Source organism: Girardinichthys multiradiatus, chromosome 9 (assembly GCF_021462225.1).
Source record: "Girardinichthys multiradiatus isolate DD_20200921_A chromosome 9, DD_fGirMul_XY1, whole genome shotgun sequence".
Lineage (NCBI taxonomy): Eukaryota > Metazoa > Chordata > Actinopteri > Cyprinodontiformes > Goodeidae > Girardinichthys > Girardinichthys multiradiatus.
In genome coordinates this window covers 38,225,941-38,252,561 of record NC_061802.1, presented here as the reverse complement: position 1 = coordinate 38,252,561, position 26,621 = coordinate 38,225,941, and the positions used below count along the sequence as shown (strand labels likewise).

General features: G+C 41.1%; 1 protein-coding gene across 5 annotated transcripts; it reads left to right on the top strand.

Moving 5' to 3' along the window:
- The first annotated feature begins 1,821 nt into the window (after positions 1–1,821).
- On the top strand, positions 1,822–26,409 carry nek1 (NIMA-related kinase 1). Of its 5 annotated transcripts, none has more exons than XM_047375204.1 (36): positions 1,822–1,968; positions 2,315–2,463; positions 2,566–2,662; positions 2,757–2,854; positions 3,518–3,601; positions 3,691–3,758; positions 3,864–3,950; positions 4,386–4,440; positions 4,590–4,790; positions 4,881–4,953; positions 6,022–6,134; positions 6,270–6,335; positions 6,658–6,717; positions 6,796–6,843; positions 8,428–8,508; positions 8,707–8,888; positions 10,920–11,042; positions 11,120–11,222; positions 13,599–13,685; positions 14,072–14,155; positions 14,252–14,329; positions 16,540–16,635; positions 16,736–16,939; positions 17,017–17,070; positions 17,168–17,408; positions 17,529–17,654; positions 17,740–17,892; positions 20,510–20,620; positions 20,723–20,828; positions 21,032–21,108; positions 21,190–21,395; positions 21,826–21,983; positions 22,948–23,297; positions 23,482–23,615; positions 23,697–23,829; positions 25,638–26,409. In XM_047375204.1, the coding sequence occupies exons 2-36, from the start codon at positions 2,347–2,349 to the stop codon at positions 25,649–25,651; spliced, it is 4,068 nt and encodes a 1,355-aa protein (XP_047231160.1). In that variant the 5' UTR covers positions 1,822–1,968; positions 2,315–2,346; the 3' UTR covers positions 25,652–26,409. The 5 variants fall into 5 exon arrangements, with proteins under 5 accessions (XP_047231160.1, XP_047231162.1, XP_047231163.1 ...); XM_047375205.1 differs by lacking the exon at positions 1,822–1,968 and adding an exon at positions 2,183–2,199; XM_047375206.1 differs by lacking the exon at positions 6,270–6,335.
- The last annotated feature ends 212 nt before the right edge of the window (positions 26,410–26,621 follow it).

Here is a 26,621-nt window from a genome sequence, read left to right as displayed (position 1 = left end):
AGATGGCCCCATTATAAATGTAGCTACTACAGGGGTTGGACAATAAAACTGAAGCACCTGTCATTTTAGTGTGGGAGGTTTCATGGCTAAATTGGACCAGCCTGGTAGCCAGTATTCATTGATTGCACATTGCACCAGTAAGAGCAGAGTGTGAAGGTTCAATTAGCAGGGTAAGAGCACAGTTTTGCTCAAAATATTGAAATGCACACAACATTATGGGGGACATACCAGAGTTCAAAAGAGGACAAATTGTTGGTGCACGTCTTGCTGGCGCATCTGTGACCAAGACAGCAAGTCTTTGTGATGTATCAAGAGCCACGGTATCCAGGGTAATGTCAGCATACCACCAAGAAGGACGAACCACATCCAACAGGATTAACTGTGGACGCAAGAGGACGCTGTCTGAAAGGGATGTTCGGGTGCTAACCCGGATTGTATCCAAAAAACATAAAACCACGGCTGCCCAAATCACAGCAGAATTAAATGTGCACCTCAACTCTCCTGTTTCCACCAGAACTGTCCGTCGGGAGATCCACAGGGTCAATATACACGGCCGGGCTGCTATAGCCAAACCTTTGGTCACTCATGCCAATGCCAAACGACGGTTTCAATGGTGCAAGGAGCGCAAATCTTGGGCTGTGGACAACATGAAACATGTATTGTTCTCTGATGAGTCCACCTTTACTGTTTTCCCCACATCTGGGAGAGTTACGGTGTGGAGAAGCCCCAAAGAAGCGTACCAACCAGACTGTTGCATGCCCAGAGTGAAGCATGGGGGAGGATCAGTGATGGTTTGGGCTGCCATATCATGGCATTCCCTTGGTCCAATACTTGTGCTAGATGGACTGCCAAGGACTACCGAACCATTCTTGAGGACCATGTGCATCCATTGGTTCAAACATTGTATCCTGAAGGCGGTGCCGTGTATCAGGATGACAATGCACCAATACACACAGCAAGACTGGTGAAAGATTGGTTTGATGAACATGAAAGTGAAGTTGAACATCTCCCATGGCCTGCACAGTCACCAGATCTAAATATTATTGAGCCACTTTGGGGTGTTTTGGAGGAGCGAGTCAGGAAACGTTTTCCTCCACCAGTATCACGTATTGACCTGGCCACTATCCTGCAAGAAGAATGGCTTAAAATCCCAATTCAGAGCTAAACAAAGTTTGTTTTTGGCCCTTTAGCAGAATGTTATGTGGAAACCATTTAAGGTGATTATCTACCAGCCATCATATTACCACTAACAATGTTTTGTAGGTACTGACATTTAACATTTTTCAACAAGGAAATTGACCACATCTCATTATAAACTGGGCCTCACATTATTTACTTTACATTGCTTATTAAATAAAAAGCAATACATAAATTGGGACGAAAAAGATTAAAACAAACTTTGAAGATCTCTGTCTGTATAGGATCACTAGTATATACACCAGTTCTTTTAAATCCCTGGGTAACTACAGATCTGAAGTTTGGAGATCTTTATTGTATGTACGAAGTCAACAGCTCTTGAGGGACCCCTCGCCTAGCTCGCTTATGACTTTTGTTGGTTTTGAGTTAGTGTGTGTGCATATCCACCCAGCTGAACCTGTGCCTTCAGTGCCATGAATTAGCTATCAAATGTGGAACTTTTTGGTTAATGTTAACTGATACTCAACCATTTGTAAGCTAAACTAGTTCCCGGACAAAAGGTTAAGCTAACCAACCATTGCAGTTAACCTGGTAGCAACCTTTTGGTTGCTAAGGGAAATGTCCACAGCAACAGGCAACAGAGCCGTTTGGAGGGTAAGGAGGGGGTGGGGAGCGTCTGTCGGTATTACGCAGTTTCTTTACCCAATCAGTGGTCGAGAAAAGAGAAGCTGACCAATAAAAATGCAGAAAAATGAATCGCGTTAGAGTGAGTGTCAGGACAGTAGCAAGAAGCAGAATTTCTGTGAGAAGCAGCGAAGCGGAGAACTAATGGTAAACCAAAATTAGCCTGCTATTAGCATTTACAAACTGCTGCTAAATGAGCCTTGTGATTTTATCTCAGAATTTTGAGCGTTTACAGGACACTTATTGTGTAAAGCAGGAACCTGGTTTTCACATCCTCGTCTAGCCACACTGCCTCGGTAACATTAGCCATCTGGCAGCTGTGTTTTATTATTTAATGCCTGACAGATTGATTAAACATCGATGCATCATAACATGAAGGTTCGGGGTTTTGATCGGATAATAAAGTCGATGCTTTATTTTGTCTGAACCCTTTATCAAAGCTTTCTTAACAAACCGAGAACACTCCTCCCATGCTGGCTGTATCTCTTTTCAGATCCACTATGCCGAGCCAGTCTCTCCAGTAGAATGGAAAATTACGAAAAGGTGAAACAAATTGGGGAAGGCTCATTTGGAAAGGCCATCCTTGTGAAGTCCAAGGACGATAGACGCCAGTATGTCATCAAGGAGATTGGGATATCTGGAGTAAGCTCTTATGCATCATTTTGCATGTTTATTATGTGCCAGTTTGAGCCCATTTTACCTCATCATGATTAGAATAAACGATCCGTTCATTTCTTTCCACAGATGTCCAGTAAAGAGAGGCAGGAATCTCGGAGAGAAGTGGCTGTTCTTGCCAACATGAGTCATCCCAACATTGTGCAGTATAAGGAGTCTTTTGAAGGTATTCACATATTTAGGTGTTGCTGTCAAGAACCCTAGAAACGTTTTAACAACGTTTATTTTTTTTTAACTTTTGTATTACCAATATTATTTAGAAGAGGGATGTCTTTACATCGTCATGGATTACTGTGAGGGAGGGGACCTTTTCAAAAAGATCAACTCTCAGAAAGGAGTACTGTTTCCAGAGGAACAAGTAAGTCACTAGCATTTGAAAATGATTTAGAATCTACTTTAGAGGCTGGAACTTTGTCAGTTTTATTGTTTTGCTTGTTTGTTTTAAGTAGAGATGCACTGATCAGATATTTTGTGGCTGATTTCTGCAAATACCGACTTTTGGCAGAATCTGATTCCTATTTAAGAATTATAAGTAACAGGGAGTATTTTCAACATAAAGGGCCTGTATTCTACATATATTTTTTTTAATTTAAAAAGCTTTTCTGTCAGGGTCCTTAATTCTTCACATTACAAGAGCTCATGGGAGAGCAGTGGGCATTACACAGCTCTGCAGCTAAACAGAATTTCACGTGCATTTTAAAACAAAGGCAAAAGTTATAGATTTCTCATTTTAAACTTTCACTAGCCGGTTGTGCAAGCGTTTAGCATAATTATTGCAATTATCATTGCTTTTATGTATTAGCATAAAACATCAGTCTCTATGTTTTCCTTATTGACTTAGTAGATCTAACCCTAACTGACATTTGCAAGCATTTAAACTTTTTCTAATCCAGCATGTTCTGTGACAGAACAACTTTGCTGTAATGCTACATAAATTGGTCAATTCCTGTCAAACAAATCTAATGCCCATTGTTTATATTGATACTGATTTGTTTGGGGCTTTTTGTAATCTCTCTCCCAGATTCTAGATTGGTTTGTGCAGATTTGCCTTGCACTGAAGCACGTACACGATCGGAAAATTCTCCATAGGGACATTAAATCTCAGGTATTGCCCTTTATATAGCCAGGATCTTTTCTTAACAAACCTAGCATTTACAATCATTTTTTTCTTATGTTAATATAATTCCTTGCCAGAATATATTTTTGACAAAAGAAGGGACGGTTCAACTTGGAGACTTTGGGATTGCGAGGGTTCTGAACAGGTATGTTTGGTGGTGCCTGTCTGGCAGATATCTGTATAAACAACACTTTGAATTCTTTGAGCAGATACAAGGACCTTGCTCTTCTTTTTGTTTTGTTTTTTCCAGCACCGTAGAACTGGCGAGGACATGTATAGGGACACCTTACTACTTATCACCAGAGATCTGTGAAAACAAACCGTACAACAATAAAAGGTAATGGTCTTCTTTAAAATAGAGAATTTGGAGTTTGTCCTATGTTTCATGTAAAGTTTTGTTGCACAATCCCTATGTCCCCATCTGATTGTAACTCCTCCAGTATTAGGTGGTGGTTTTTTGAAGCTAGGAGGATACAGCCTCATTAAACTCCTTGTTTACATCCACAGCAGGAAATCCGATATTGATTTCCTGGTCTAGTTTTGATTTCCATGTCATCCAGTCCAGTGTAGTTACAGTCAGGGAAGTCATTTTTAGCAAGCGCTTAAAGATTGATCAAAATGTATTTTGATTTTATTTTTGGGGGAAAAAAACACTAGTGTTTCACAAGTGAAATAATTACCCAACAAAATAAATGCAAACTCAGCCTAAAACTTTTCCCTGCCTATCTGTATCCTTGTTGTCTCATTTTCCCTACTTTCCTTCCCTTTGCAGTGATATTTGGGCCCTTGGGTGTGTCCTGTATGAAATGTGCACTCTTAAGCATGCAGTAAGTATTTGATGTGTGCTAGCTGTTTACATATTAATGTTCATTCTTTGTAGCATTGCAGTGGTCCTTTTTTCTTTCCTCCATAGCCTCTCTAATCCATGATAATTGCAGCGATTTCTACATAGCTATCATAACTGTTCTTCTTGTAGTTTGAAGCTGGTAACATGAAGAACTTGGTCCTGAAGATAATTCGAGGCTCCTACCCTCCTGTTTCTGTTCACTATTCCCAAGAGCTGCGCTCTCTCTTGGCGCAGCTTTTTAAACGCAATCCCAGAGAGAGGCCTTCAATCGGCAGTATTCTGGACAAACCTTTCCTGTCCTGTAGGATAGAGAGGTTTCTGACACCACAGGTAGAGTGCAGCCATTCCTTTGATGCCACTGTTATTTTTAGACGTCGGAATATGTTCTTCAGAGTAAAAGGGTTTCTTTTCTCGTTTTAGATCATTGCTCAGGAATTCCGCCATACTTTTCTTCACAAGCAGCCTAAAATGGGTGTGGCACAGGTGCCACCAGGTAAGGAAACGTCATGCTGTGCTGTCTGCCGCAGTTACGCCTGAGTTTCTACTGCTTATTTTAGCAAGATGATATAAAATAACTCTTACACAGATGAGTCAATATGATTATAGATTCCCAACTACAGTAGAGGTCTAATGAGATCTCACAATATTAAAACACCCAATATTTCACATCAAATGAACGTCTGCTGGGTAAAGAACTATTCTCCATTTTGGATGCTTAGTAGAAAAAAAAATTATAACAGATGTTTCAAGCTATCAAGCTACTGCCAAGTCTTTCAGGAAGGAGCACAGGGGAAAACCAGGCTTCAAAATAAGAGTCCAGTCACCACAACGGAAACTCACTGTAGCGCTGGGTATTTACCATCCAATTTGTAGACTGGTGGTAGCTCTGCATGATTGGTAGCTGTACTGGGTGGCGTAGCGACTCGGCGCACGTTCCCTATTGCATGACTGACTCCCATGACTGTATGCCACTAACCACTTTAAAGTTGACACCTGTTTTCAAGATACCTGTTGGTGCAAAACCTAAGCCTTTAACTTTTGGGGCAGGGGGGGGGAACTGCATTCATCCTCCTGTAGTTTCAAGATATTTAGACTGAACTGGATGAGTAAACTTTAAACAGAGGTTCCTTAAAACTGTCAGATTTGCAGTAGTGGCGTGTGCAGAACGACGGACTGCTTGGATCCAAAATTTGGTAGGATGTTATATTTTAGGTGTCACGGAGTCACGCTCTGCATGTTGTTGGTATGTGTGTCCAGTTGGATGAACTTGTACTGCTCTAAATTTCAACACATGATTTACATCTTTAGTGTCTGAGATGCTGAAGCTCACAGACAGCCGTGCTGACATTCTGTCATTGTAAAGAAAAGAGTTTTTGAAAAATATTGGTTAAATGTAATCGATATTATGATTGCAATAGTATCCCAATGAGGTACTTGCCTGACGTCGTAAAGCACTAGTGGTGGATGTACCTGCAGCCAATGCTTAGTCCTACCTTATTGCTTTTACAATAACTTTAACTTGGTGTCCTGTTGCCCATCTTTTTATGTCTTCTCACTGCAGCCCAGAAGGTTACAAAACCAGCATGTAAATATGGAGTGCCTTTAACGGTGAGGAAGGTTGGCGATGGAGCCAAGAAGTCTTCAGAGAGGAAAGCTGCAGTAAAACACAAACCGGTTAGTCTCTCTAGATACTGATCGTTCTCGAGTTGTTTTTGTTTAAAATGCTATCTAAATGCTAGAGAGTATTCCCCTGTGTTGAGATCAAACTGTGTTGGCAAACTCTGAAGCCACATGTTATATGTTGCTCAGGCCCTTCTCCCAGCAGCCCCTCAAAGAAGGATCAGTCAAGTGGAGGAAGAAAGAAAAAAGCAAGAGGTACAGCTGAGCGCCCCATTTAACTTGTATTCTCTGTTAGATTTCTCTTCCTTTCCTCCATTCATTCACCCACACACGTGGGTCACTTCCTACCAGCATTTTCAGTTTTCCTCCCTTCCATTACACTTGATCCCTTCCTTCGCCCGGCTTTCCGCTCCTGGCCCATTCGGAGTATTCTGCCTGATTTGGGTTTTTCCTAACCAGCCGTTTCCCTCTTCGCCTGCCTGCTCAGTGACAGAGCAGTCCTGGATCGTCTCACCCCTAGGGGGAGCTCTTTAAGATGTCTTTTAGAGATTGTGGTGCTTCTCTCTCTCTTCTGCAGGATGGCATCAGAAAGAAAAGAATGGAGCTGATAGAGAAAGAAAGGAAACAGAGAGAACAGGTAAACATGTTGTCTAGTTTGTTTTTTAATATCTAAATGTTTGCAGTTTTTTCTTTTTCTCATCTTTGTCCTTCTCAGGTATTCCTGTTGAAAGGAGAGCAAATTAAGAGATATGAAAAGGAAAAGGTAGAGTCTTACAAAAGTCCTTATACCGCTTTCACATTTTTTGATGTTAGAACCACCAACTTTAATCTTCTTTATCAGGGATTTATGTGATGAATCATAATTGTGAAGTGGAAGGAAAGATTGTACATGGTTAATATTGTCTAATTTTTAAATGGTCTACTTGTGTGTAATTTAATCTCAGTAAAAATCCAGCAGTTCTCTGAAGGCCTCAGAGGTTTGTTGGAGAACATTAGTGAACAAACGGCATCATGAAGACCAAGGAACACAGCAGGGAGGTCAGAGGTAAAGTTTTAAAAGGTTTGAATCAGGGTTAGGTTTTAAATTGTATCCTAAGCTTTCAACATCTCACAGATCACTGTTTAAATCTTGATGGGGAAAATGGAAAGAGCATGGTACGACTACAAACCTACCAAGACATGGCTGTCCACAGAAAACTTTCTGTTTAGAAGCTTCTGACAGCTTTGTGCTTCCCGTGATGCTACAAAAATGGGTCAATTCCTGTCACCCATAAATAATGCACATTGTTTATATTGATTTGTTTGGGGTTTTTCTGTTATCCATCTATCTCTATCTCTCTCTGATTCTAGATTGGTTTGTGCAGATTTGCTAAGCACTGACGCACAGGGCCATTAAATCTACCAAGATGTGACTGTCCGCCTAAACTGACAGGCTGGGTAATCATAGAGGCACCCAAGAGAGGGCTCTGGTAACTCTGGAGGATCTGCAGAGATCCACGCCTTAGGTGGGATAATCTGTTGGCAGGACAATTTAGTCGTGTACTCTACTGCCTAATGGAAGAGTGCCAGAAAAGGTTCAAAAGTCCAGTTTGCCATAAACCATGTATGTAGGGGTCACGGCAAATGTGGAGGAGATGGCTCTAGTCAAAGGCCAAAACTGAACTTTTTGACCTACATGTAAAATGCTGTGTGGGAGACAACTACTGCCCATCACCCTGAACATACCATCACTACAGTGAAACATAATGTTGGTGGCATCATTCTGTGGTGATTTTCTTTCTTCATCAGGGACAACAAAGCCAGTCGTTTTGATTGGTAGATGGACCAAAAAAAAGCTTGAGGTTTGTCTTCCTGTTGGTCAAGGACCTTAAACATGCAGCCAAAGCTACAGTGACATTTTTTAGATCAAAGCATATTTAGTTGTTAGAATGGCCCAGTCAAAGTTCAGGCCTAACTTTAATCATCAATCTGTGAAAGAAGTTGAAAATTATTGTTCACGGAGGCTCTATTTCCAATCAGACAGAACCTGAGGAACAAACTAAAATTTCAGGCTCTGCATGTGCAAATCTGGTAGAGACATAAACCCAAAGACTTGCAGCCTTAATTGCAGTGAAATGTGGTTTTATAAAGTAGATATTCTGGGGGGACTGAATAGAAATGCACCTAAAAGTATTCAGGTTTTTATTTGTTAAAAACACTGGACGACATGTAATTACTTCCACTTCACAATTCTGCACTATTCTATCACATTAAGACACTGTAAAGTTTCCCAGTGTCCATAAATTGAAAGCTGTTATTAAATTGCAGCTAAAACAGAAGAAAATTCTGCATCTGTGATGTCTTTCAGATTAGTCGAATAAACCAAGCCAGAGAACAAGGCTGGAAGCATTTTTTGAGTTCAAGTGGAGGCAGCAGTCCAGAGAGGAAGGTAATGCACATGAAAAATGTTTTATCTTTTTTGATTGTTGTTGAAATAAAATGACATCATTTGTTAGGCATGTCCTCTTGTGCTGTAAGTCTGCTTCTTAATGTGTTCAGTGTTTCTTCTTAATGTGTTCAGTGTTTCTTCTTAATGTGTTCAGTGTTTCTTCTTAATGTGTTCAGTGTTTCTTCTTAATGTGTTCAGTGTTTCGTGGGAGGTAAAAGGGCTGTGGGGGTCCAAGGTTCTGGTCTGGGCCTTTCTCCAGCTCCAAACCCCACCAAGAGCCCGTATGAAAACCACTATGCGGCTCTGGACCAAATGGTTAAATCCCAGCCCAAAGAAACCAGCAGGGAGGGATCCTCAGCAGGACCAGGAAGTCCCATTAGGTAAGTGATGTGTCTGGTTTTTTGTTTTGTTTTGGGGTTTTTTTAAGACATTTTTTGTTTTGTCAAACGTATCCAGTACCTTGCAAAAGTATTCACATCCTTCTTACTTTTCCATGTTTTGTTGTGTTACATCTTATGTGCATTTTAGGCACATTTTTCAATTTAGACCAAAGTTGTGTTATTTATTTTTTAACAAATCTGAAAGGTGTGGTGTGCATTTGTATACAGTCCCACTGAGTGAATGTTTTGTAGAACCACCTTTTGCTGGAATATAGCTGCGAGTCTTGTGGGGTAAGGATCCACCAGCTTTGCACATTTAGAGGCTGAAATATTTGCCTGTTCTTCTTTGAAAAAATAGCTCAGGATCAGATTGCAAGAAGAGTGTCTGAACTTAAGTTCTCAAATCTTGCCCCAGATTCCCAAATTTTTGGCTTCCTGCACATATCTGTGTTCCCTACAGAGGTTGCTACAAACTTCAAATGAAACTTCTTCTGTCATTCAACAATAGATTTTGAGCTGTCTACTTTGTTCCATGGTCTTCATGATGCTGTTTGTTTCCCAATGTTCTCAAATAATTAATTAAGCATCTATATTAATATCCATTGACTGATGATAAACATGTTGGCATTACTTTAGTTCGTTACTTAAAAGGATGAACGGTGAATATAAATGACTTGAATGATTAATGTTCAGCAACTTATGTAAACAGTTGAGCTTTAAGATCTTAGACTTTTACAAGACCCTGTGTAGGAGAAGTCTCCTTTGGTTATATGATATCTTGCTATCTTTCAAGGAATGGGACCAGTGGACAAATGAAAAGCAGCTCCAGCTTTTTCTTTCTTCTCTGAGACCACTTTTGTCCATCTTTCTCACTTTGGCCAAAAACATAAGTAATCCCACCTTATACAGGAGGGAGATGTCAGGCTCTCCTCCAGCTCAAACACTAGCAGTGGGCTTTAGCACCTTACCTCAGTCTCTATAGGTTGGGGAATATCGGCAAAATGTCTTTTGAGTGGGCCTTAGTGATCGCTTCACAGAGAGCCAGCCACAGTTTATCTCTCTCAGCACAGATGTTTCCCAGGTTAGGCAGTACGCAGTTCAGGCCGCTCCCATTGGCAAAGCCAAAGGAAACTTGTTTTAGGCAAAGTCTCCAAAGATTGGAAGGAAGAAGAAAGAAACGGCAGATTTTCCTAACAACCCTACTGGTTTGACTGGTCAGAAACGTCCATTGATGGCACACCTGTCTTATTGGAGTGTTGACCTCTGGCAGCTGGGATTGTAGCTTATCCGGAGTAAAATGTCTCTTTCCTTGGAAGTTGGTACCCCAAACCAATCGGTACATGATTCTTAACGAACATGTATCGTAGAGGATAGCCGGAGTTTTAGTTAGCCTCATCAAATAAGAAACATGAGGCAAAAACCCTCTGAAATCTTTGAACCATCAAAACAGCAGCTCAGAGTTGCTTTCAGTTAAAAACTTTGTGGCATAAGATATAAGTAAATGAAGCATCAAAATCTTTTAAAAGTATAAGTAAAACTAATCAGAAAATGATTCCCCTTTGTAAATATGTTAGCTAGGATGAAAGAATTGTTTGTCCTCAACACACACCACTCTAGCAAGCTTATATACTCAAGCTCTTTAGCTCCAGCTAGGTTATTCTGTCATCCAGTATGCTACAGGTGACACTGTGTGTGACCTGAGGAGAAAACAGCAGATGGAAATGGTGCATCTTTGAGGTCCTTTATGTTGCACTAAGTTACACGTAGGTAGATTATCTACCAATTACGTGACATCTGAAGCCAGTTGGTCGGACCTGATTTTATTTAGGGTTATTAGATTAAAGGGGGCTGAATATAAAGGCAGTTTATTTTGTAGATGCAATGAAATCCATGCACCAAGTGATGCACTCCTCTGTGTTGGTCTAGCCCAGAACATCACAATAGAAAACAATTTGTGGGTTTGACGTGACAAAATGTGTAAAAGTTATAAGGAACTGTATGAAGACATTTATTTCTCTTTTTGTTTTTCAGAGGTATACCAGCTGCTGCAGGCCCAGTACTGCCCAACGGACCTGCCCAACGACTAAACTCTGACGTAATCAAAAGAGAACTTCAGAGGCTGCACCATGTTTCTAAACAAGCCCAGATTAGCCGGTTAGTCCGTCTGTGAAAATCCCAGTTAAAAGAGTACCAACCACCAGATGCTCTCTGATTAAAGGTTCTGTTTTCAGGCAGCGTGGTCAGATACCAGCTGAACGGGCCTTTCAGGTTGAGGAGTTTTTACAGCGCAAGCGAGAAGCAATGCTTAACAAAGTGAGAGCTGAAGGACAGCTGGTACGTAACCTAGCTTCACTGTCTGGCTTATAGTTCATCATTATGATTAACTTACTGCTGAGCCCTGCAGCCAGTGTGTAAAATAATTACTATTGAGTATTTAAAAATCTTGCAGAAGGTATTGAAGAAAAGCCTTTTTTGGAAAACACAAGTCCATCAGTCCGGTTGTCCTCCAGTGGTAGACATGTACTGAAGAGCTTGTCCTGCATGCCTTTAAGTATGCTGAATCTTGTGGCTCCATGTACATATACATCACTGCAGCTTTAGCAGAGGTACCATCAAGGTTTTTCTTATTTGTTTTGTAGCCAAATAACTCAGATTCTATTATAGCTTTTTAAAACTTGGATCAATCCAGTATTTTTGGCTAGGTGTCCTTAAAGGTCAGGGTCCATTTTCACAAGGAATCCTAAGACTAAAAGTAGCTCCTAGTGACGTCATTCCAGGAAAAATCTTTGAATTTCTCCAATTCTGGGATTTTTCTTAGAATTTCCCCTCTTTAAGATAAAAGTGATTCACGAAGCATGTTAGACCTCAAGACAGCTCCTAACGTGAGGAGATGTTAAGAATAGTGAGGGGGACTTTTGTGATAAGAGTATCTTAAGCAGAGAAGATGGCGGAAAGACGGAGAGAAAGGAGAGATATTCTCCGTACAATGAACAACAGTGAATCAAAGAAACACCACTGGCTCGATCGTGCTTGGTTCCACCTCCTAAACAGTCAAGTAAATGAACACATAAATTTCTATTACAATTATTAATATAGAGATAAGATTAGCCTTATAAATAATCGAACCGTGAATAAGTATTTGCTGTATTGTTCATGATGTCAGCAGCCTAAATGATCATCTACAACGCTCCCCGCTCTGGTGTGCTGCAATCTCCTCTCTAGCTTCTGACAGCAGCAGGAACCAGAGCTGCTCACGTTCCAGGCTGGTGCTGAAACCAGAGGGAACGACGCATTGATCTGCTGGGAATACCTGTTTGTTCCCACCGTGATCCCAGGACCAAATCTTCCTTTCAACACTCCTCTGTTCTCCTCCACCAGCAGGCTCTGCTCCTCTGTTCAGTTCGTTTTTTTCCACCTTTTCTTTTTCTCTGTTTTTGTTTTTGTAATTTTACTAAATCAAACCTTATTATGCAAAAAGGAGATCATAGTAAAATACTGAATTTTAATATTAATATGAAGTAAATTCATATAAAACATGCAGTATTAAAAATGACCAGCATGGCAAGTAAACATAATAATAATAATAATAACAAAATGAGCATGTAAATAAGCTAGTTTCAAACATGTTGATGCTGTGTTCATTAATTTAATCTTGCTAAGATTTTTCATCATGATATAAACATTTCTGAATCCGGTCTAAATTATATCATTGGTTAATTCCTCTCCATTTATTACTAGGAGCGTTTCTGTTTTGTTTTTCGCAACAACCAATCACAGCCCTTTAGAAGACAGCGTCACACCTAGCAACGGGGTCAACCACACCTCCTCACTAAGATAGGAATCTCTGTCTCCTAGCTCAGAGTCGCTCTCAGCAGCGAAGTGAATCACTCTTAAGTTTGGAGTCCTTGCCAATAAATTTTAGGCAAAGTCAGGAGCTCTCTGAGAATCTTTGTGAATACGGGCCCAGATTTTTGACGTACACTGCTAATAGCTGTCCTGTCAATAGATTCTCCCACCTGAGCTGCTGATCTTAAGAGCTCCTCCAGAGTGACCATGGGCCTCCTGCCTGTTACTCTCATTGTTACTCTCCTTGTTCTTCGTGGTGCTGTTTGTTCACTAATGTTCTTTACAAACCTCTGAGGCCTGAGATTAAATTACACACAGATGGACTCCATTAATCAGGTGACTTCCGAACACAGCTGGTTGCACTTTATTTAGGGCTATCAGAGGGAAGACAAATGTGTGCCATGTTTTTAAATTTTGGAAAACTCACTAAGATAGGAATCTCTGTCGTCTCCTCGCTCAGAGTCGCTCTCAGCAGAGAACAGAAATTCCTTATCAGGAATTTTTAGGCTAAGTTAGGAGCTCTCTGAGAGGAAAATCCTTGTGAAATTGGGACCAGATTTTAAATAAGCAGCTTGAATTGGTCCTACAAACACAATGCTGTGTAGCTTTGTCAGGGTTACATTGGGGCTCTATTACCTCTTTGATTACCTTGCCTCGTACATAGTTTGAAAGTCCTGGTCTCATCTATCAGAGGCTTCGTGGTGCATTGTGGTAGAATCACAGTTTTCCTAACTTTGTTTTTTCTTAAAACGGAACATTGGTCTATGAAGCTATACCTTCACGGTCCCAACTGATGGATGTTGCTGTAGTCAGACATTGGGGTATGCATGCTTCTAAAGTATGGCTAACTTTAATGCTAAACAGGGTACTCGACAAAACCTGGCTGCAATCTATGGAAGCCGGGCCGGTGCGGCTCGGTGCAGGCGACCTAAAGTCAACAGAGAGGAGGAGGTAGGAGTCCAGACCATAATGCCCAGCCTGATACTCCACCCTACTCACAGCAAGCCTGGCTTGTCTGCACAAAACCCGTTGTGACACAGCCATAAGTCCACCCAGCAGTTTACAATCATGCTCCCTCCTTGTGTAATGTTTGCTCCTCACCATCCATGTTTGAGCTCTTCATGGCATGACGTTTGCAGATTTGTTTTGTTTTACTTGTTGGTATTTTATATTAATTCAGTCTGTCTTTTTTGCTGTTCTAATGATGTGCTCACAATGCTGCTATGCATGTGTGATTGAGAATTTGTGTTTGCATTTATGAAGAGAAAAGCTAATATAAAAACAAGGTTGGAGATTACATTTTTCTCATTGTTCATGAAGGATTTATTTGTTCCCAGGAGTACTTGGCAAGACTCCGGCAGATCCGCTTGCAGAACTTCAATGAGCGTCAACAGATCAAAGCCCGACTGAGAGGAGAGAAGGTACACTCTTGGGGTCTGGAAAGTGGTTCTAATGTGATTTTTCTTCTGTTTTCTGATATTTTTCCACCCTGACTGTCTGTTTTCGGTGTGTTTCAGTATGACAGCGACGGCTCTGATAGCCAGGAGTCGAGTGAGGAGGCAGATCTCAGGAGGAAAAAGATAGAGGTTTTAAAAGTGAGTCTGTAAGAAGCTTAAAGCCACTGCATTTTTACTTGTCAGACTGATTTTGTAAAGGCATGAGTTGCAACTATAAAAGGGTCAGCAGAGTGTTTCTAAATGCCTTAGGTCTCAGAAACATCAGATGTGACTTTTGTTTCGTTCTGTTAAACATTGTATGTGTACAGTGCTGGTCTGAGGCTGCTTAAAGGGGAAATATCATGCAAAATACACGTTATTGTTTTTTAACCCTTAAATACATGCTGTGTACTTGGAATCTGTAGGAGTGCTGAAAAGTTCAATTTAGTCTTTTCAAATTGCTGCATAGACACATTTATATTCTGTTTGGGTCATATTTTTCAATCCGTTCGGTTCTCTCTATTCTCTATTAAGTTTTTTGAACCGTTACGTCACAGTATTTAGTTGGTATGGACGTAGAGGGTGAGATAACAGTAACACACCATTGCGATGCATTCATTTGAAGGCGGATCTGCAGATTCGTCGTCTTCATTCTTCTCTCGGTCCGGGTCAGACTCTGGCTCAAACATGTTAGGCTGGATGGACAAGTCTTCCATTGTTGACATCTTTTAATTTAGGAATAAAAAGTTTCTGCGCTGATACATAATTATATCTGTGTTATCAAAGTACAAAAATGACCGAACGGGGTGTAGTGGAATGCTCTCTGACCTGGAGGGGGCCGGGGTATGAAGTGCCTCAACAGCAAGAGACCGCACCAAAAGGAGTTGCTCTCAGACGCACCTCAGATCAGGGGTAAAAGAGGGGCCTGTGGAGCTACAATAACAAGGAATTCAGACCAAAGCATCAAAGTTCCACTTTATATAGACCACAACTGAATGATTTAAAAGCATGATATGTCCCCTTTTAAGCTCATCGTCAGCATAAATCCCATTAATGTTGGGCTTTTAATGATGCATTTCAACCCTCTTTGTTTTTTGGGGGGTTTTCTGGCGTTGGTGATGTGATCTACAACAAAAAAACTTCAGTGTTTTCCAAAAATAACAATTTGGTGCAAATGTCTGCATTTCTTGTGGATTTTATCTTTCCAAACAGATATATATATATATATATATCTATATATATAGATATATAGATATATAGATAGATATATATATAGATAGATAGATAGATAGATAGATATAGATATATATATATATATATATATATAGATAGATAGATAGATAGATAGATAGATAGATAGATAGATATATATATATATATATATATATATATATATATATATATATATATATATATATATATATATATATATATATATATATATATATATATATATATATATATATATAGATAGATATATATATATATATATATATATATATATATATATATATATATATATATATATATATATATATACACACACACACTCTGACCCTCAGCAACTTGGAGACAAACAATGGTTTTTATAGCCACCACCAAGCTTCTGGTATAATTCTGACTGGATAATTGAAGGTCTGGCCTGAAACCCTGCCTTTTAAGCACTGGCTGTAAACCTTCCATAGGGTTCAGGCCAGGGGTTTTCCGAACTTCATAGTTACCCTGCTTTATTCACTCCAAGACGTGTGTGTTTGAAATCCTTTCAGAGCCTCGCACTGTGTCAACATTTTGACTGGGCAGGGTGACTGTGGCTCAGTAGGAAGAGTAGTTGTCTTGCATTCAGAAGGTTGTGGGTTCGATTCCAGCTTCCTCCTGCCATATGTTGATGTGTCCCTGGGCAAGGCACTTAACCTCAAGTTGCCTACCAATCTGCGTATCGGTGTGTGAATGTGTGAGTGTGATTGGGTGAATGTGGCGCTAGTGTAAAGTGCTTTGAGTGGTCTGCATGACTGGAAAGCGCTATATAAGTTCAGTTCATTTACTGTTTAGCCGTCAAAGTTCAAGAAACTAGAGGGTAGTTCTTATTCATTATGCAAATGTGCCACTGGCAGTGAAACAGACCCTCAGCATAGTGCTGCCACTGCCATGCTTGACTGTTAGTGCTATGTTTTTCCCAACCACTTTAAATTAAAACCCCAGCGTTTCCCAAATTCATTGAAATTGAATCCTATATCATCATCACTCCGCCCTAAAAAAAAAACAGTTAAAGTGCAACATTGAATGCCCAAATTGATGTTCATGCCCACATAGTGTATGGTAATATCTGACTAGCACCATATATACATGTCTGTATCTGTATAACCTGTAAGGCTCAGGCAAACGCCCGTGTTGCTGTACTGAAAGAGCAGCTTGAGAAGAAGAGGAGGGAAGCATACGAGAGAGAAAAGAGAGCCTGGGAGGACCATGTAGGATTTATACGTTTTCATACCCAGACATCTAAAACTGATCAACTGCAAGCTGGCCTTCAAGATCAAATCTAAAGTTGGTTATGTTTTGTTGTTGAAGCTTGCTGCGGCTCGTGGTGCCAAGTGTGGCATTCCTGCTGGAAGTGTAGCAGTAGCAGCTGGAGCAGCATCGTCTACCTCTGAATGTCCTCCACAAGCCGCTCCATTCCAGCCTGACGCAGCTGTCAAAGCTTCAGCTCTGCCCACATCCAAGCCCTCCACCCCTTCTATTTCCATGACCGCTGCCCTGGAGAACGTCGGAGCGGTCAGTAGACATGTGCATACTGCTGTAGTGATATCTCTACATGTGCATCTTGACTATTTTCACTTACCAATTTACAGATGACTCCGCTAAAAGAAACCTTGAATGAAACTGAGACGGCAACAGTGAGCCAGGTTTGTTGATGTGTTGATCATTATTGTAATTAAATATTGACTAATATAAGCCGGGGTTTCAAAAAGGCAAACTTTACTGATGTCTTCTGTCCAACAGAGTGAGAAGAAGCAGATTCTCCGCAGACTTAACCAGAACATGAAAGCCCAGAGCCCAGTGGATGAACTGGAGGAAACTCCTCCTGCACCTTCAGAACCAAGTCCTTCTCCCCAGCAGGAGCCGTTGAACACGGAGAAACGTCCCCTTTCAGATGGAGATCGGAAAAAATGGGAAGTAGCAGAGATACCTTTACTCCCTGTGCCTCAGCAAACCTTCGGGGAGACTTGTTCCACATCAAGCAGTGAGTTTAGTCTTCCAAACAAAAACTAGAGATGAATCTGTCAGTACAAAATGTGTGCTGGTCCCTTTTTGCCGTTTAAATATTTTGACAGCAGTTTCCATCTTTTTACTTTTTTGTTAGCCACTTTAGCATCTCCAGAGGAAAGGCCATCCTCTGGTGGAGACAGGAAGAAGTGGGAGGCAGGGGCTCCTCTTGTCCTTTCTGTTGCTCAGCAAACACTTGAGGAAACGTGCATCACAACCATTGGTGGGTTTCTACTCTGGGGAGAAGTTGGGAAGTGCACACTCTAGAAAACTGTCTATTTTTATTGTTATAATGTGTTTTCTCTCAGATCAAATGCGGGGGGAAGTCATACGGATGGGCGAGCTTCAGGAAAACGTTCCCAGCAAGGTGTGGGAAGAGAATCCAGTGTGTGAGGGGCTGAAGGAGCTTCAGGGTGCAAAGCTTCAGCCCCACACTCATCAGCCACAGATTGTTACAATATGTAAGGACATTTTTAGTCTTGGCTTGTTAATTTTGTTCTTAATTTAAGTGACTGTCTTAAACATTCGTGTGCAAATGTACGTTGTATCGATTATGTCTAGAAATGCAACAATCAGAGCTCTTGGTTGCTTTTCGAGCCCCACTTTGTAAAGCTCGGACCTACCAAAGCAGTTTTTTAGCTTCTAAATTTTCTTTAAGATCAATAAATGACACAACTCTTTTTCTTTTTACCTTTTGAGTAAATTGAAAATGCATTACGCTAAGCATAAAATGTTAAACAACAATTTCTGTAAAAGAGCCCAAAGATGCCGAGCTGTCTCTCTGCATCAATAAAAAAAATCACAAATGGAGTAGATTCCTCGAGGGGATGACAGAGATATCCAGTCATGAAACCCATCTGCATAACAGCATGTCTCCTATACTCCTTTCCATTAAAGGTGAGGGTTCGCTAACGTTTTTTTTAAAATCATTTCAAAATAAATAACTGTGCAAAATCTTTAAAGGAAAAATACTGTTTGTTTTACTTTGGTAAGTCTGTTATTCAACTCTTAACAGATTCTGAAGGAGCCTTTGTCAGGATGTTGTAAGAGCATTTCATTTCAATATTCTTTCAAAACCAAATTATTGCAGAGCTGACGTTTTTATACCATCTTCAGCAACCTACTAAAAGAAAAAACAAAGTAACTTTGATGCAATACGTTCAGTTTCCTGTTCTGTTCTGACATCCAAGGAGCTTCAATGAACAGCTGAGATGTCTCCATGTGTCTCGCGCTCTTTGGGCTTCTTCTAACTACATATTTACACACCTCACTGATACAGATAACGGCTACCTCTATTTTCCTTCCTCCAGTCACAACTTTCACACTGAAGTGTTGTCAGCCCTTGTGTGTGGTGTATTGATGGATCTGAAATAACATCAGATTTTATAGAGAAAATACTAGTTCCTCTCACCAGCCTATTTCTAATCTCGATCTGTGTCACAGAGGAAAACATAAGAATACCCTTGGTGCTGTCATTTTCTAATATAAATGCATATTAACACCTCACTGGAGACATGTCATGTGCCAGCCTGCTTCAAGTCCTCCACCATCGTCCCTGTTCCCAAGAAGCCAAGGACCACAAGGCTTAATGACTTCAGACCCGTCGCCCTGACCTCTGTGGTGATGAAGTCCTTTGAGCGCCTTGTGCTCTCACACCTAAAAGACATCACCGACCCCCTCCTGGACCCCCTGCAGTTTGCCTACAGAGCCAACAGGTCTGTAGATGATGCAGTCAACCTAGCCCTTCACTTCATCCTCCGGCACCTGGACTCCACAGGAACCTACGCCAGGATCCTGTTTGTGGATTTCAGCTCTGCCTTCAACACCATCGTCCCAGTTCTGCTACAGGAGAAGCTCTCCCAGCTGAGTGTGCCCGACTCCACCTGCAGGTGGATCACTGACTTCCTGTCTGACAGGAAGCAGCGCGTGAGGCTGGGGAAGCATGTCTCTGACTCCCTGACCATCAGCACCGGTTCCCCCCAAGGCTGTGTTCTCTCTCCTCTGCTCTTCTCCCTGTACACCAACAGCTGCACCTCCAGTCACCAGTCTGTGAAGCTTCTGAAGTTTGCGGACGACACCACACGGACTCATCTCTGATGGTGACGAGTCTGCGTACAGATGGGAGGTGGACCATCTGTTGGACTGGTGCAGCCAGAACAACCTTGAGCTCAACGCTCTAAAGACAGTGGAGATGGTTGTGAACTTCAGGCAGAACCCAGCCCCACCTGCCCCCATCACCCTCTGTGACTCCACAATTGACACTGTGGAATCTTTCCGCTTCCTGGGAACCATCATCTCCCAGGATCTCAAGTGGGAGCCAAACATCAGCTCCCTCATCAAGAAAGCCCAGCAGAGGATGTTCTTCCTGCGGCAGCTGAAGAAATTCAACCTGCCAAAGACTATGATGGTGCACTTCTACACAGCCATCATTGAGTCCATCCTCACCTCCTCCATCACCATCTGGTACGCCGCTGCTACAGCCAAGGATAAGGGCAGGCTGCAGCGTGTCATTCGGTCTGCTGAGAAGGTGATTGGCTGCAGTCTACTGTCGCTCCAGGAACTGTACACCTCCAGGACCCTGAAGCGGGCAGGGAAGATTCTGGCTGATCCCTCCCACCCCGGTCACAGGCTCTTTGAGACTCTCCCCTCTGGCAGGAGGCTGCGGTCCATCCGGACCAAAACCTCACGCCACAAGAACAGTTTTTCCCATCTGCCACCAGCCTGGTTAACAAAGCCCGGAAACCACACTGACACTCCCCCTTTCCCCCCTTTTTTTTGCTGACAGGACACTTGTAAATTGTAACTCTATGCGTTACATTAACGCTCAGCTTGGACTCCTGCTTTACTTGCACAATGATCACCTGCACTGTTGTATTGCTCTTGCATCTTATACTGCTCTATATTTACTCTCACTCACTTAAAACTGTGCACATATATTTATATTATATTGTAGATATGTTTATACTGTTTAATTTGTATTGTACTGCACTGACTACGCCAAAACAAATTCCTTGTATGTCCAAAAATGTACTTGGCAATAAAGCTTTTCTGATTCTGATTCTCTGGTTTCTGCTGCAGCTGATGGTGGAGAACTGTTGACCTCTGCTGTGGATCAAAGATTGACTGATGGAAACCAGGAAGCGTCTTTGGCAAAAGCATCGCTGCTGCCCAACCCTACTGATATTCAGGGTAAGTTATCACTTGGCTTGATATTGATATTAATCATTACTTGTGTTTAGTAATCAGACATTTTCAGTACAGTAACATCTTGTTTTGGTTACGTTCCTCCAGATTCAGCTGACCTGGAGTCAGTGGTTTTGGAGGAGATTCCTAAACAAGCATCAAATCCACCAGCTAAAGTGCAACAAGCTTGGGAACAGGAAGCCCAAAAGCAAATGTGAGTGCAGATATAGTTCTGAATTTGTTTGTGTTGGATTACCATAGTTGGACTATGCACCTGTATATTGTGGATTTATAAGAAATGTTTAAGCAAGTAGCAGAAAACCTGAATGCAGATTTGTTATAAGGCTGCACCAAAAACATAAAATGTATTTTCTTTGTAGAAACTGTTTGGTTTTTTTACTGTCATTTTTCTTACAGGCCACAGGGGGGTGTGATAAGACCAACAGACAGCCAGGATATTGGGAAGCGTTCAGAGAAACCAACTGAATCCTCATGTAAGACCAATGTATACTGAGTCATGGCCATCTATTTTCAGTGTGTTCACAATCTGGAATAAATTACATGGCTCTCTCCAGGTTTAGCTCAGCATGAGGAGCCCTTGTTTCTTAAGTGCTCACCGGCCCACCGACGTACCGCTGCCCTGTCTGCCCAGTCCTCCATGGATGAATCATCCTCCTCTCTGGCCTCTCGCTCTCGATCCGTCTCACCTTTGCGCTCCAAGAACCAGAACGCCCTCCTCATTGATCTCTCTGCGGGCATGTTTGATGCCAACAACCCAAAGGTGATTAAACATTCATCTTTTCTTGTCTGGGCAGTTGGATTGAAAGTATTAAACCATTTGGGAGCAGTTTCATCTTGGTTCTTAGAAGATGAGGAGTTTAAAGTTATCTACACTTCAGCTCCATGTGATGAATCATCCTTATGACTCTTCTTCTTCAAAGGAAGGGGAGCTGAAAAGGAGCCAGAGCCATTAATCAAATTGTCTAAACGTCCAATGGGCTTACAGCGATGTAGCATTCATCGACCTGTAGCTTGCATAACCTTTGTCAGGGGCGCTGCCATCTGCAGAGCCCAGCTTAACATGTAGAAAATACACACCAACATGTAGACATATCACAGTACCACAACCCTCTATTGACTACATGAATTTTCTAATAAAAACGTTTTCTCCAGTTTCTTTACACGTCACACTGCTTTGTTTGCACTGTTAGATGCTGCGGACGTGTTCTCTACCTGACCTCAGTCGGCTCTTCAGCCCTCAGCAGGACTCGGCAGTAACAAGCAAGGCCAATGTTTCCCCAGACAAAGACCTGGAAATTGAGGATCTGGAAGAAGCTGTTAAAGATGATGACCAATCAGACGCTGAGGAGTAAGTCATGCATGAAATCATGTTTTAAGTGCATCATTTATACCATCCCTTGCTAAAGTATTTGTGCCTTTTGAACCTTTTTTTTTTTTGCATTTTGTCATGTTAAAAACATAACCTTCAATGGGTTTTTATTGAGACTTCTTCTGTGGTAGACTTACAGAGTGGTGCATAATTGTGATGTATCAGAGAAAATCTGAAAAGTGTAGCATGCATTTGTATTCAGTCCCACTGATTGAATACTTCACCTTTTTGCCATAACTACTGCTGCCGGTTTTGGGGTGGGGGGGGGGGTATCCCTCCATCCACCATCTTTGCACATCTACAAACTGAAAGCTTTTTCATTCCTCATTGCGAAAATAAAATTCCAAGAAAAACACTGGTCTGGGATAAAGCTGGGGAGAAGTTTAAAGCAGTGTTGGGTTATTTAACAATATCCAAAGCTCCAAACATCTCACAGATCTCTGACAGGCTGGGAAAGGAGAGCATTAGTCAGAGAAGGATCTAAGAGGCTATGGTTACTCATCTGGTTCATGGTTACTCTGGAGCTGCAGACATCTGTAGGTCCGATGAGAGTATCTGCAGAACAACTATTAGTTATACACTTCAAAAACCCATTCTTATCTAATGGTGGGAAAACGGCAATTGTCGCACGATGGCCATTAGAAGTGATAGTAGATGTTTGCCACGAGTCGTGCAGGGGACACGGATCTAAATGGAACTTTTTGAGCTAAGCTAACTCTAAGCACACCATCCCATCATGAAACATGGTGGTGGCAGCGCCATGCTGTGGGTATGCTTTTCTCTATTGAATTTTTTTTTTTTTTTTTTTTTTCAGTTATTTTCCTGCAACCTCACAATTAAGCACTATTATGTGTTGGTCTGTCACATGACAAAATGTGACAGTTCAAGGGGTGTGAATACTATGATGAGCATACTGTGAGAAGGCCTTTGCTCTGCTTCTTAGTGCATACGAAGATGATCTGCGGGACATCAGGGCCTCGATGGAGAGGCTGCTGCAGGAAGAAAGCGACCGGAGTCCTCCAGATGTTATTGGAGCTGGAGATTTTAATGGAAACCCTCCACAGGATGGAGACAACGAGCTGTTCAACAGGATGGCGACTGAGCTCGATCAGGACAATCAGATGGCTGTAGATGATGACGAAGATGACGAGGATGAAGAGGAGGACGAGGATGAAGACGAGGAATGCTCTAATGGAAGTCCGGGTGATGACGAGGCCAAGGAGTTGCTTTCTAATGGTGTGGGAGATGAACGGCAAAATAACGGCAAGCAGCTGAATGAAGATTGGCAATCAGGTAGGAGAACATCACATGGAATCGTAAGACTTGTTCTTATGATTTATTCATGAAAGTTGAGGACCGTTGTTTGCTTATTTATCCTTTTTTTATTTTAGTTTGAGAACTCCTCATTTTAATTAAAATATCCTTAATATTAATCCCAAGGTTGCTAAGAAATATGACTGATTCTGCCCCAATATAGATGGCAGCATAGAAGATCAAGGCGTCGAGGGTAACCATCATGACAGCATCTTCAGTCGTCTGGAAGAGCTTCGCTTCAATCTGGAGCAGCAGATGGGTTTTGAGAAGTTCATTGAAGCTTACAATAAGATTAAGGTGCAAATTATTCATCAGTTGTTTCTAAAATCTGCCTTCTTCTGACCTTCCAATAAACGGCCCTTTTTTGTTTTCTCCAAGGCTATACATGAAGATGAAGACGAGAATATTGAACTGGGTTCCAGTTTGGTATCAAACATACTGGGAACCGAGCACCAGCATCTGTACCCAAACATCCTTCATCTAGTGATGGCCGATGGTGCCTACCAGGAAGGTTGGTGTTTTTTGGTGTTCGTTTGCAAGGTTCCTACACAGTCTTGGAAAAATATAGATTTTTCTCAGTTTCTAAGTCTAGATAAGTAGGAAAACTGTGTGGAAAGAAAAAAATACCTTCCAAACTTCCAATTTGATTAAATAATCTAAAAGGTAAACATGCGAATTTCTGGAAAATCCATGGTTTTTGCCACGTCACATTTTTAGAAATTTTATCCGGGATAAAGTAGGGAATATGAAATATTGTGGGAACCCTGTGTTTAATCCGACTTGTGCATTACATGTTTTCTCTCCTTTTTTTTTCTACTTCATATTGTTTTCAGCACCGCTATATCCTCATGAATAGGCAGTGGTTTGTGTGGGCTACATCTGGATCACCTCTGGTCACTCTTTCCAGTCCAATAACAGATTGCTAAACCAGGTCTCTAAAATCCCAGCTTCTCTTCATGTGTCACTGCAGCAGCTTGTCAAGGAGTAGATGTGAAACACACCCTTTGCTCCCTCTGCTATGACAAGTTTGTCGTTCTCTGTGCCAGATCTGTTGTCACACTGTGGCAACACTCAAAATAGATGTTGGAGGGTGGAGAAGCTTGAAAGGTTTCCCCCAGGATCCAAATAGTCTTCAAATGTTTTCCCAGCGAACATCTCCGTTTGACAACTCTTTTGATTTCTATTTTCACTTTTTTTGAAGGAGAAGCTGCACATGTCAGATATGTCCCCTAAGGACTTGTCTCAGCATCTTTGAGCAGATGTTTTATCACCTTCACACATACAGCAGTGACTATATTTGAAAAGATGTTTTGAGCAGCTTTCAGAGATAGTTCTGTGTTAATGAAATGTAGACTGTTGTCCTCATTATTATTCACATTCAGGTTTAAGCAGAGGAGGAGGAAGTTTGTCTATATTGGGGATAAGTAATATTTTCAATCCAAAGAGACATTCTTAACCCTGCTCTTATGAAATGATATGTGTCTAAAGCCATAACATCTATTTGACCCTTTCTGTTTGACCTTTTTTAGGTTTCAAAACAAAGAACGTTAACAATGAAGAAAATGCACTTAAGTAAAATAAAGCCAAACATGGAGAAGAACACCCATGTTTACGTAATTATGTAAATTAATCAGTTCGGTCTACTGTAGACTTGACCAACAATGCAAACATGACCCTAAATACAGAAGACTTTTAGCTTAATGCAAACATGAAGCAGGCTCAAAAGATAAATGATAAACAGACTTTTGTTTTTTCCTGTCACGATTTAGTAAATTAGCATTTTCTGGGGTTCACAAGTTGCTATTTGCAGGACGAATCTCAGGTTTTCTCTCATCAGATGCATGGAATCCCAAGTCATGTTCTGTTATATCTTTCGACCAAATTTAACACATGAACGTATCTTCATACTACTAAAACAATAATTTTGAGAATAATTATCTTTTTCTTTGTAACATTTTTCATTTTTACCTGCTCAACAATAAATTCAGATTTGAATGAAACAAAGTCCGATTTCTGTATCCGAGGAATCTGTAAATCATTGCAGATCTGAAACATGTTTGCTCTGTTTGAAAATAAACAGAATGGGATTTCTCTTTGTGTACATCGTTTTTTGTTATGTAATCTCTGTAAGAACAAAAGAATCTTTTTTTTTGAAAGACCTCTTCTGAGTGAAGATTGAAAAAGCGTATGTTCATCAACCAAAATTTGTACCATTCGTGACTTGTGGTCCAGGGGCCACACAAAATCGCAAATGTCCCCCAGGTTTGTGGTTCGGACCTCCCTGATCTAACCTGTTTTTCCTTTTTCTGTTTCATTTAGACAATGATGAGTAACGTTCTGTGCAGTGGAGCTGGTGGTAGCAGCCTGATATCTTCTCACAACCTGCAACAGACAGAAGGATTTATGCATGAAGAATGGCTGCCCCTCACATGTCAGTGGTTTGCATGATGTTCTAAGTAGAGCACTTGAGACTGTCTCTGATTCTCAGCACCTGGCAGTCTTTCCTAACCAGTGTTTGTTCATACGTGCATTTTTAAATCTGTTATTCTTTTGGTAACCAAAGTTCATTTCAAGATTCTGTAGAAATGTGTTGCTGCCTGTGTCCTCAGATGAATGACACCTGTATGTATTGGCACTTTGGTTAATTGCTAAACTGTGTTTTTCACTTGTTTGTTTTTATTGAACTCTTTAGTGGCATTTAATGTTAAAGGGGCTTCTCTCAGGTTCTTTCTTTCTGTGCCACACTCAACCATCAACTTCAAATTATAAACCAGGATACCTTCAACACAAAGGACTATATTATACTGAAAAACCAGTTATACCTCCCTTTCTACAAGGCTTTCTACCATATACAAAGTTAAATGCTATCTAACTTCATTTTCCACACTATTTTTACTGCTTGCCCAACACGAAGCAAAGATTTGCCACCAAGGTACTGTAGCGGCTCTGGCTTGTGGGAGTTGTAGGTCTGGTATGATTAAGCGACCGTCTAGAAGATGTAACTTGTGGTAATGATGATTCCACATTGTTCCTGTTTAATTATATATTGTAAATCAGTTTTTTTTATTTAATAAAGTTTTTATTAACCTGATGTTTTTGTGTTTCCATTTCCTTCTGCGTCAGACTTGCACTCTGACATGTCAAGGGTTGCTACTAATGACTTAGGCAAAAGGGATTTAAAAGTGAGCCATTGCAACTTCTGAAGATCAGCAGACACTCTGGAGTAAATATGACAATTTATAACCTTCTGGGAGAGCCTTCACTGTTCTTTTGGCATAATTTGGCAGTCACAATGTATTTAAA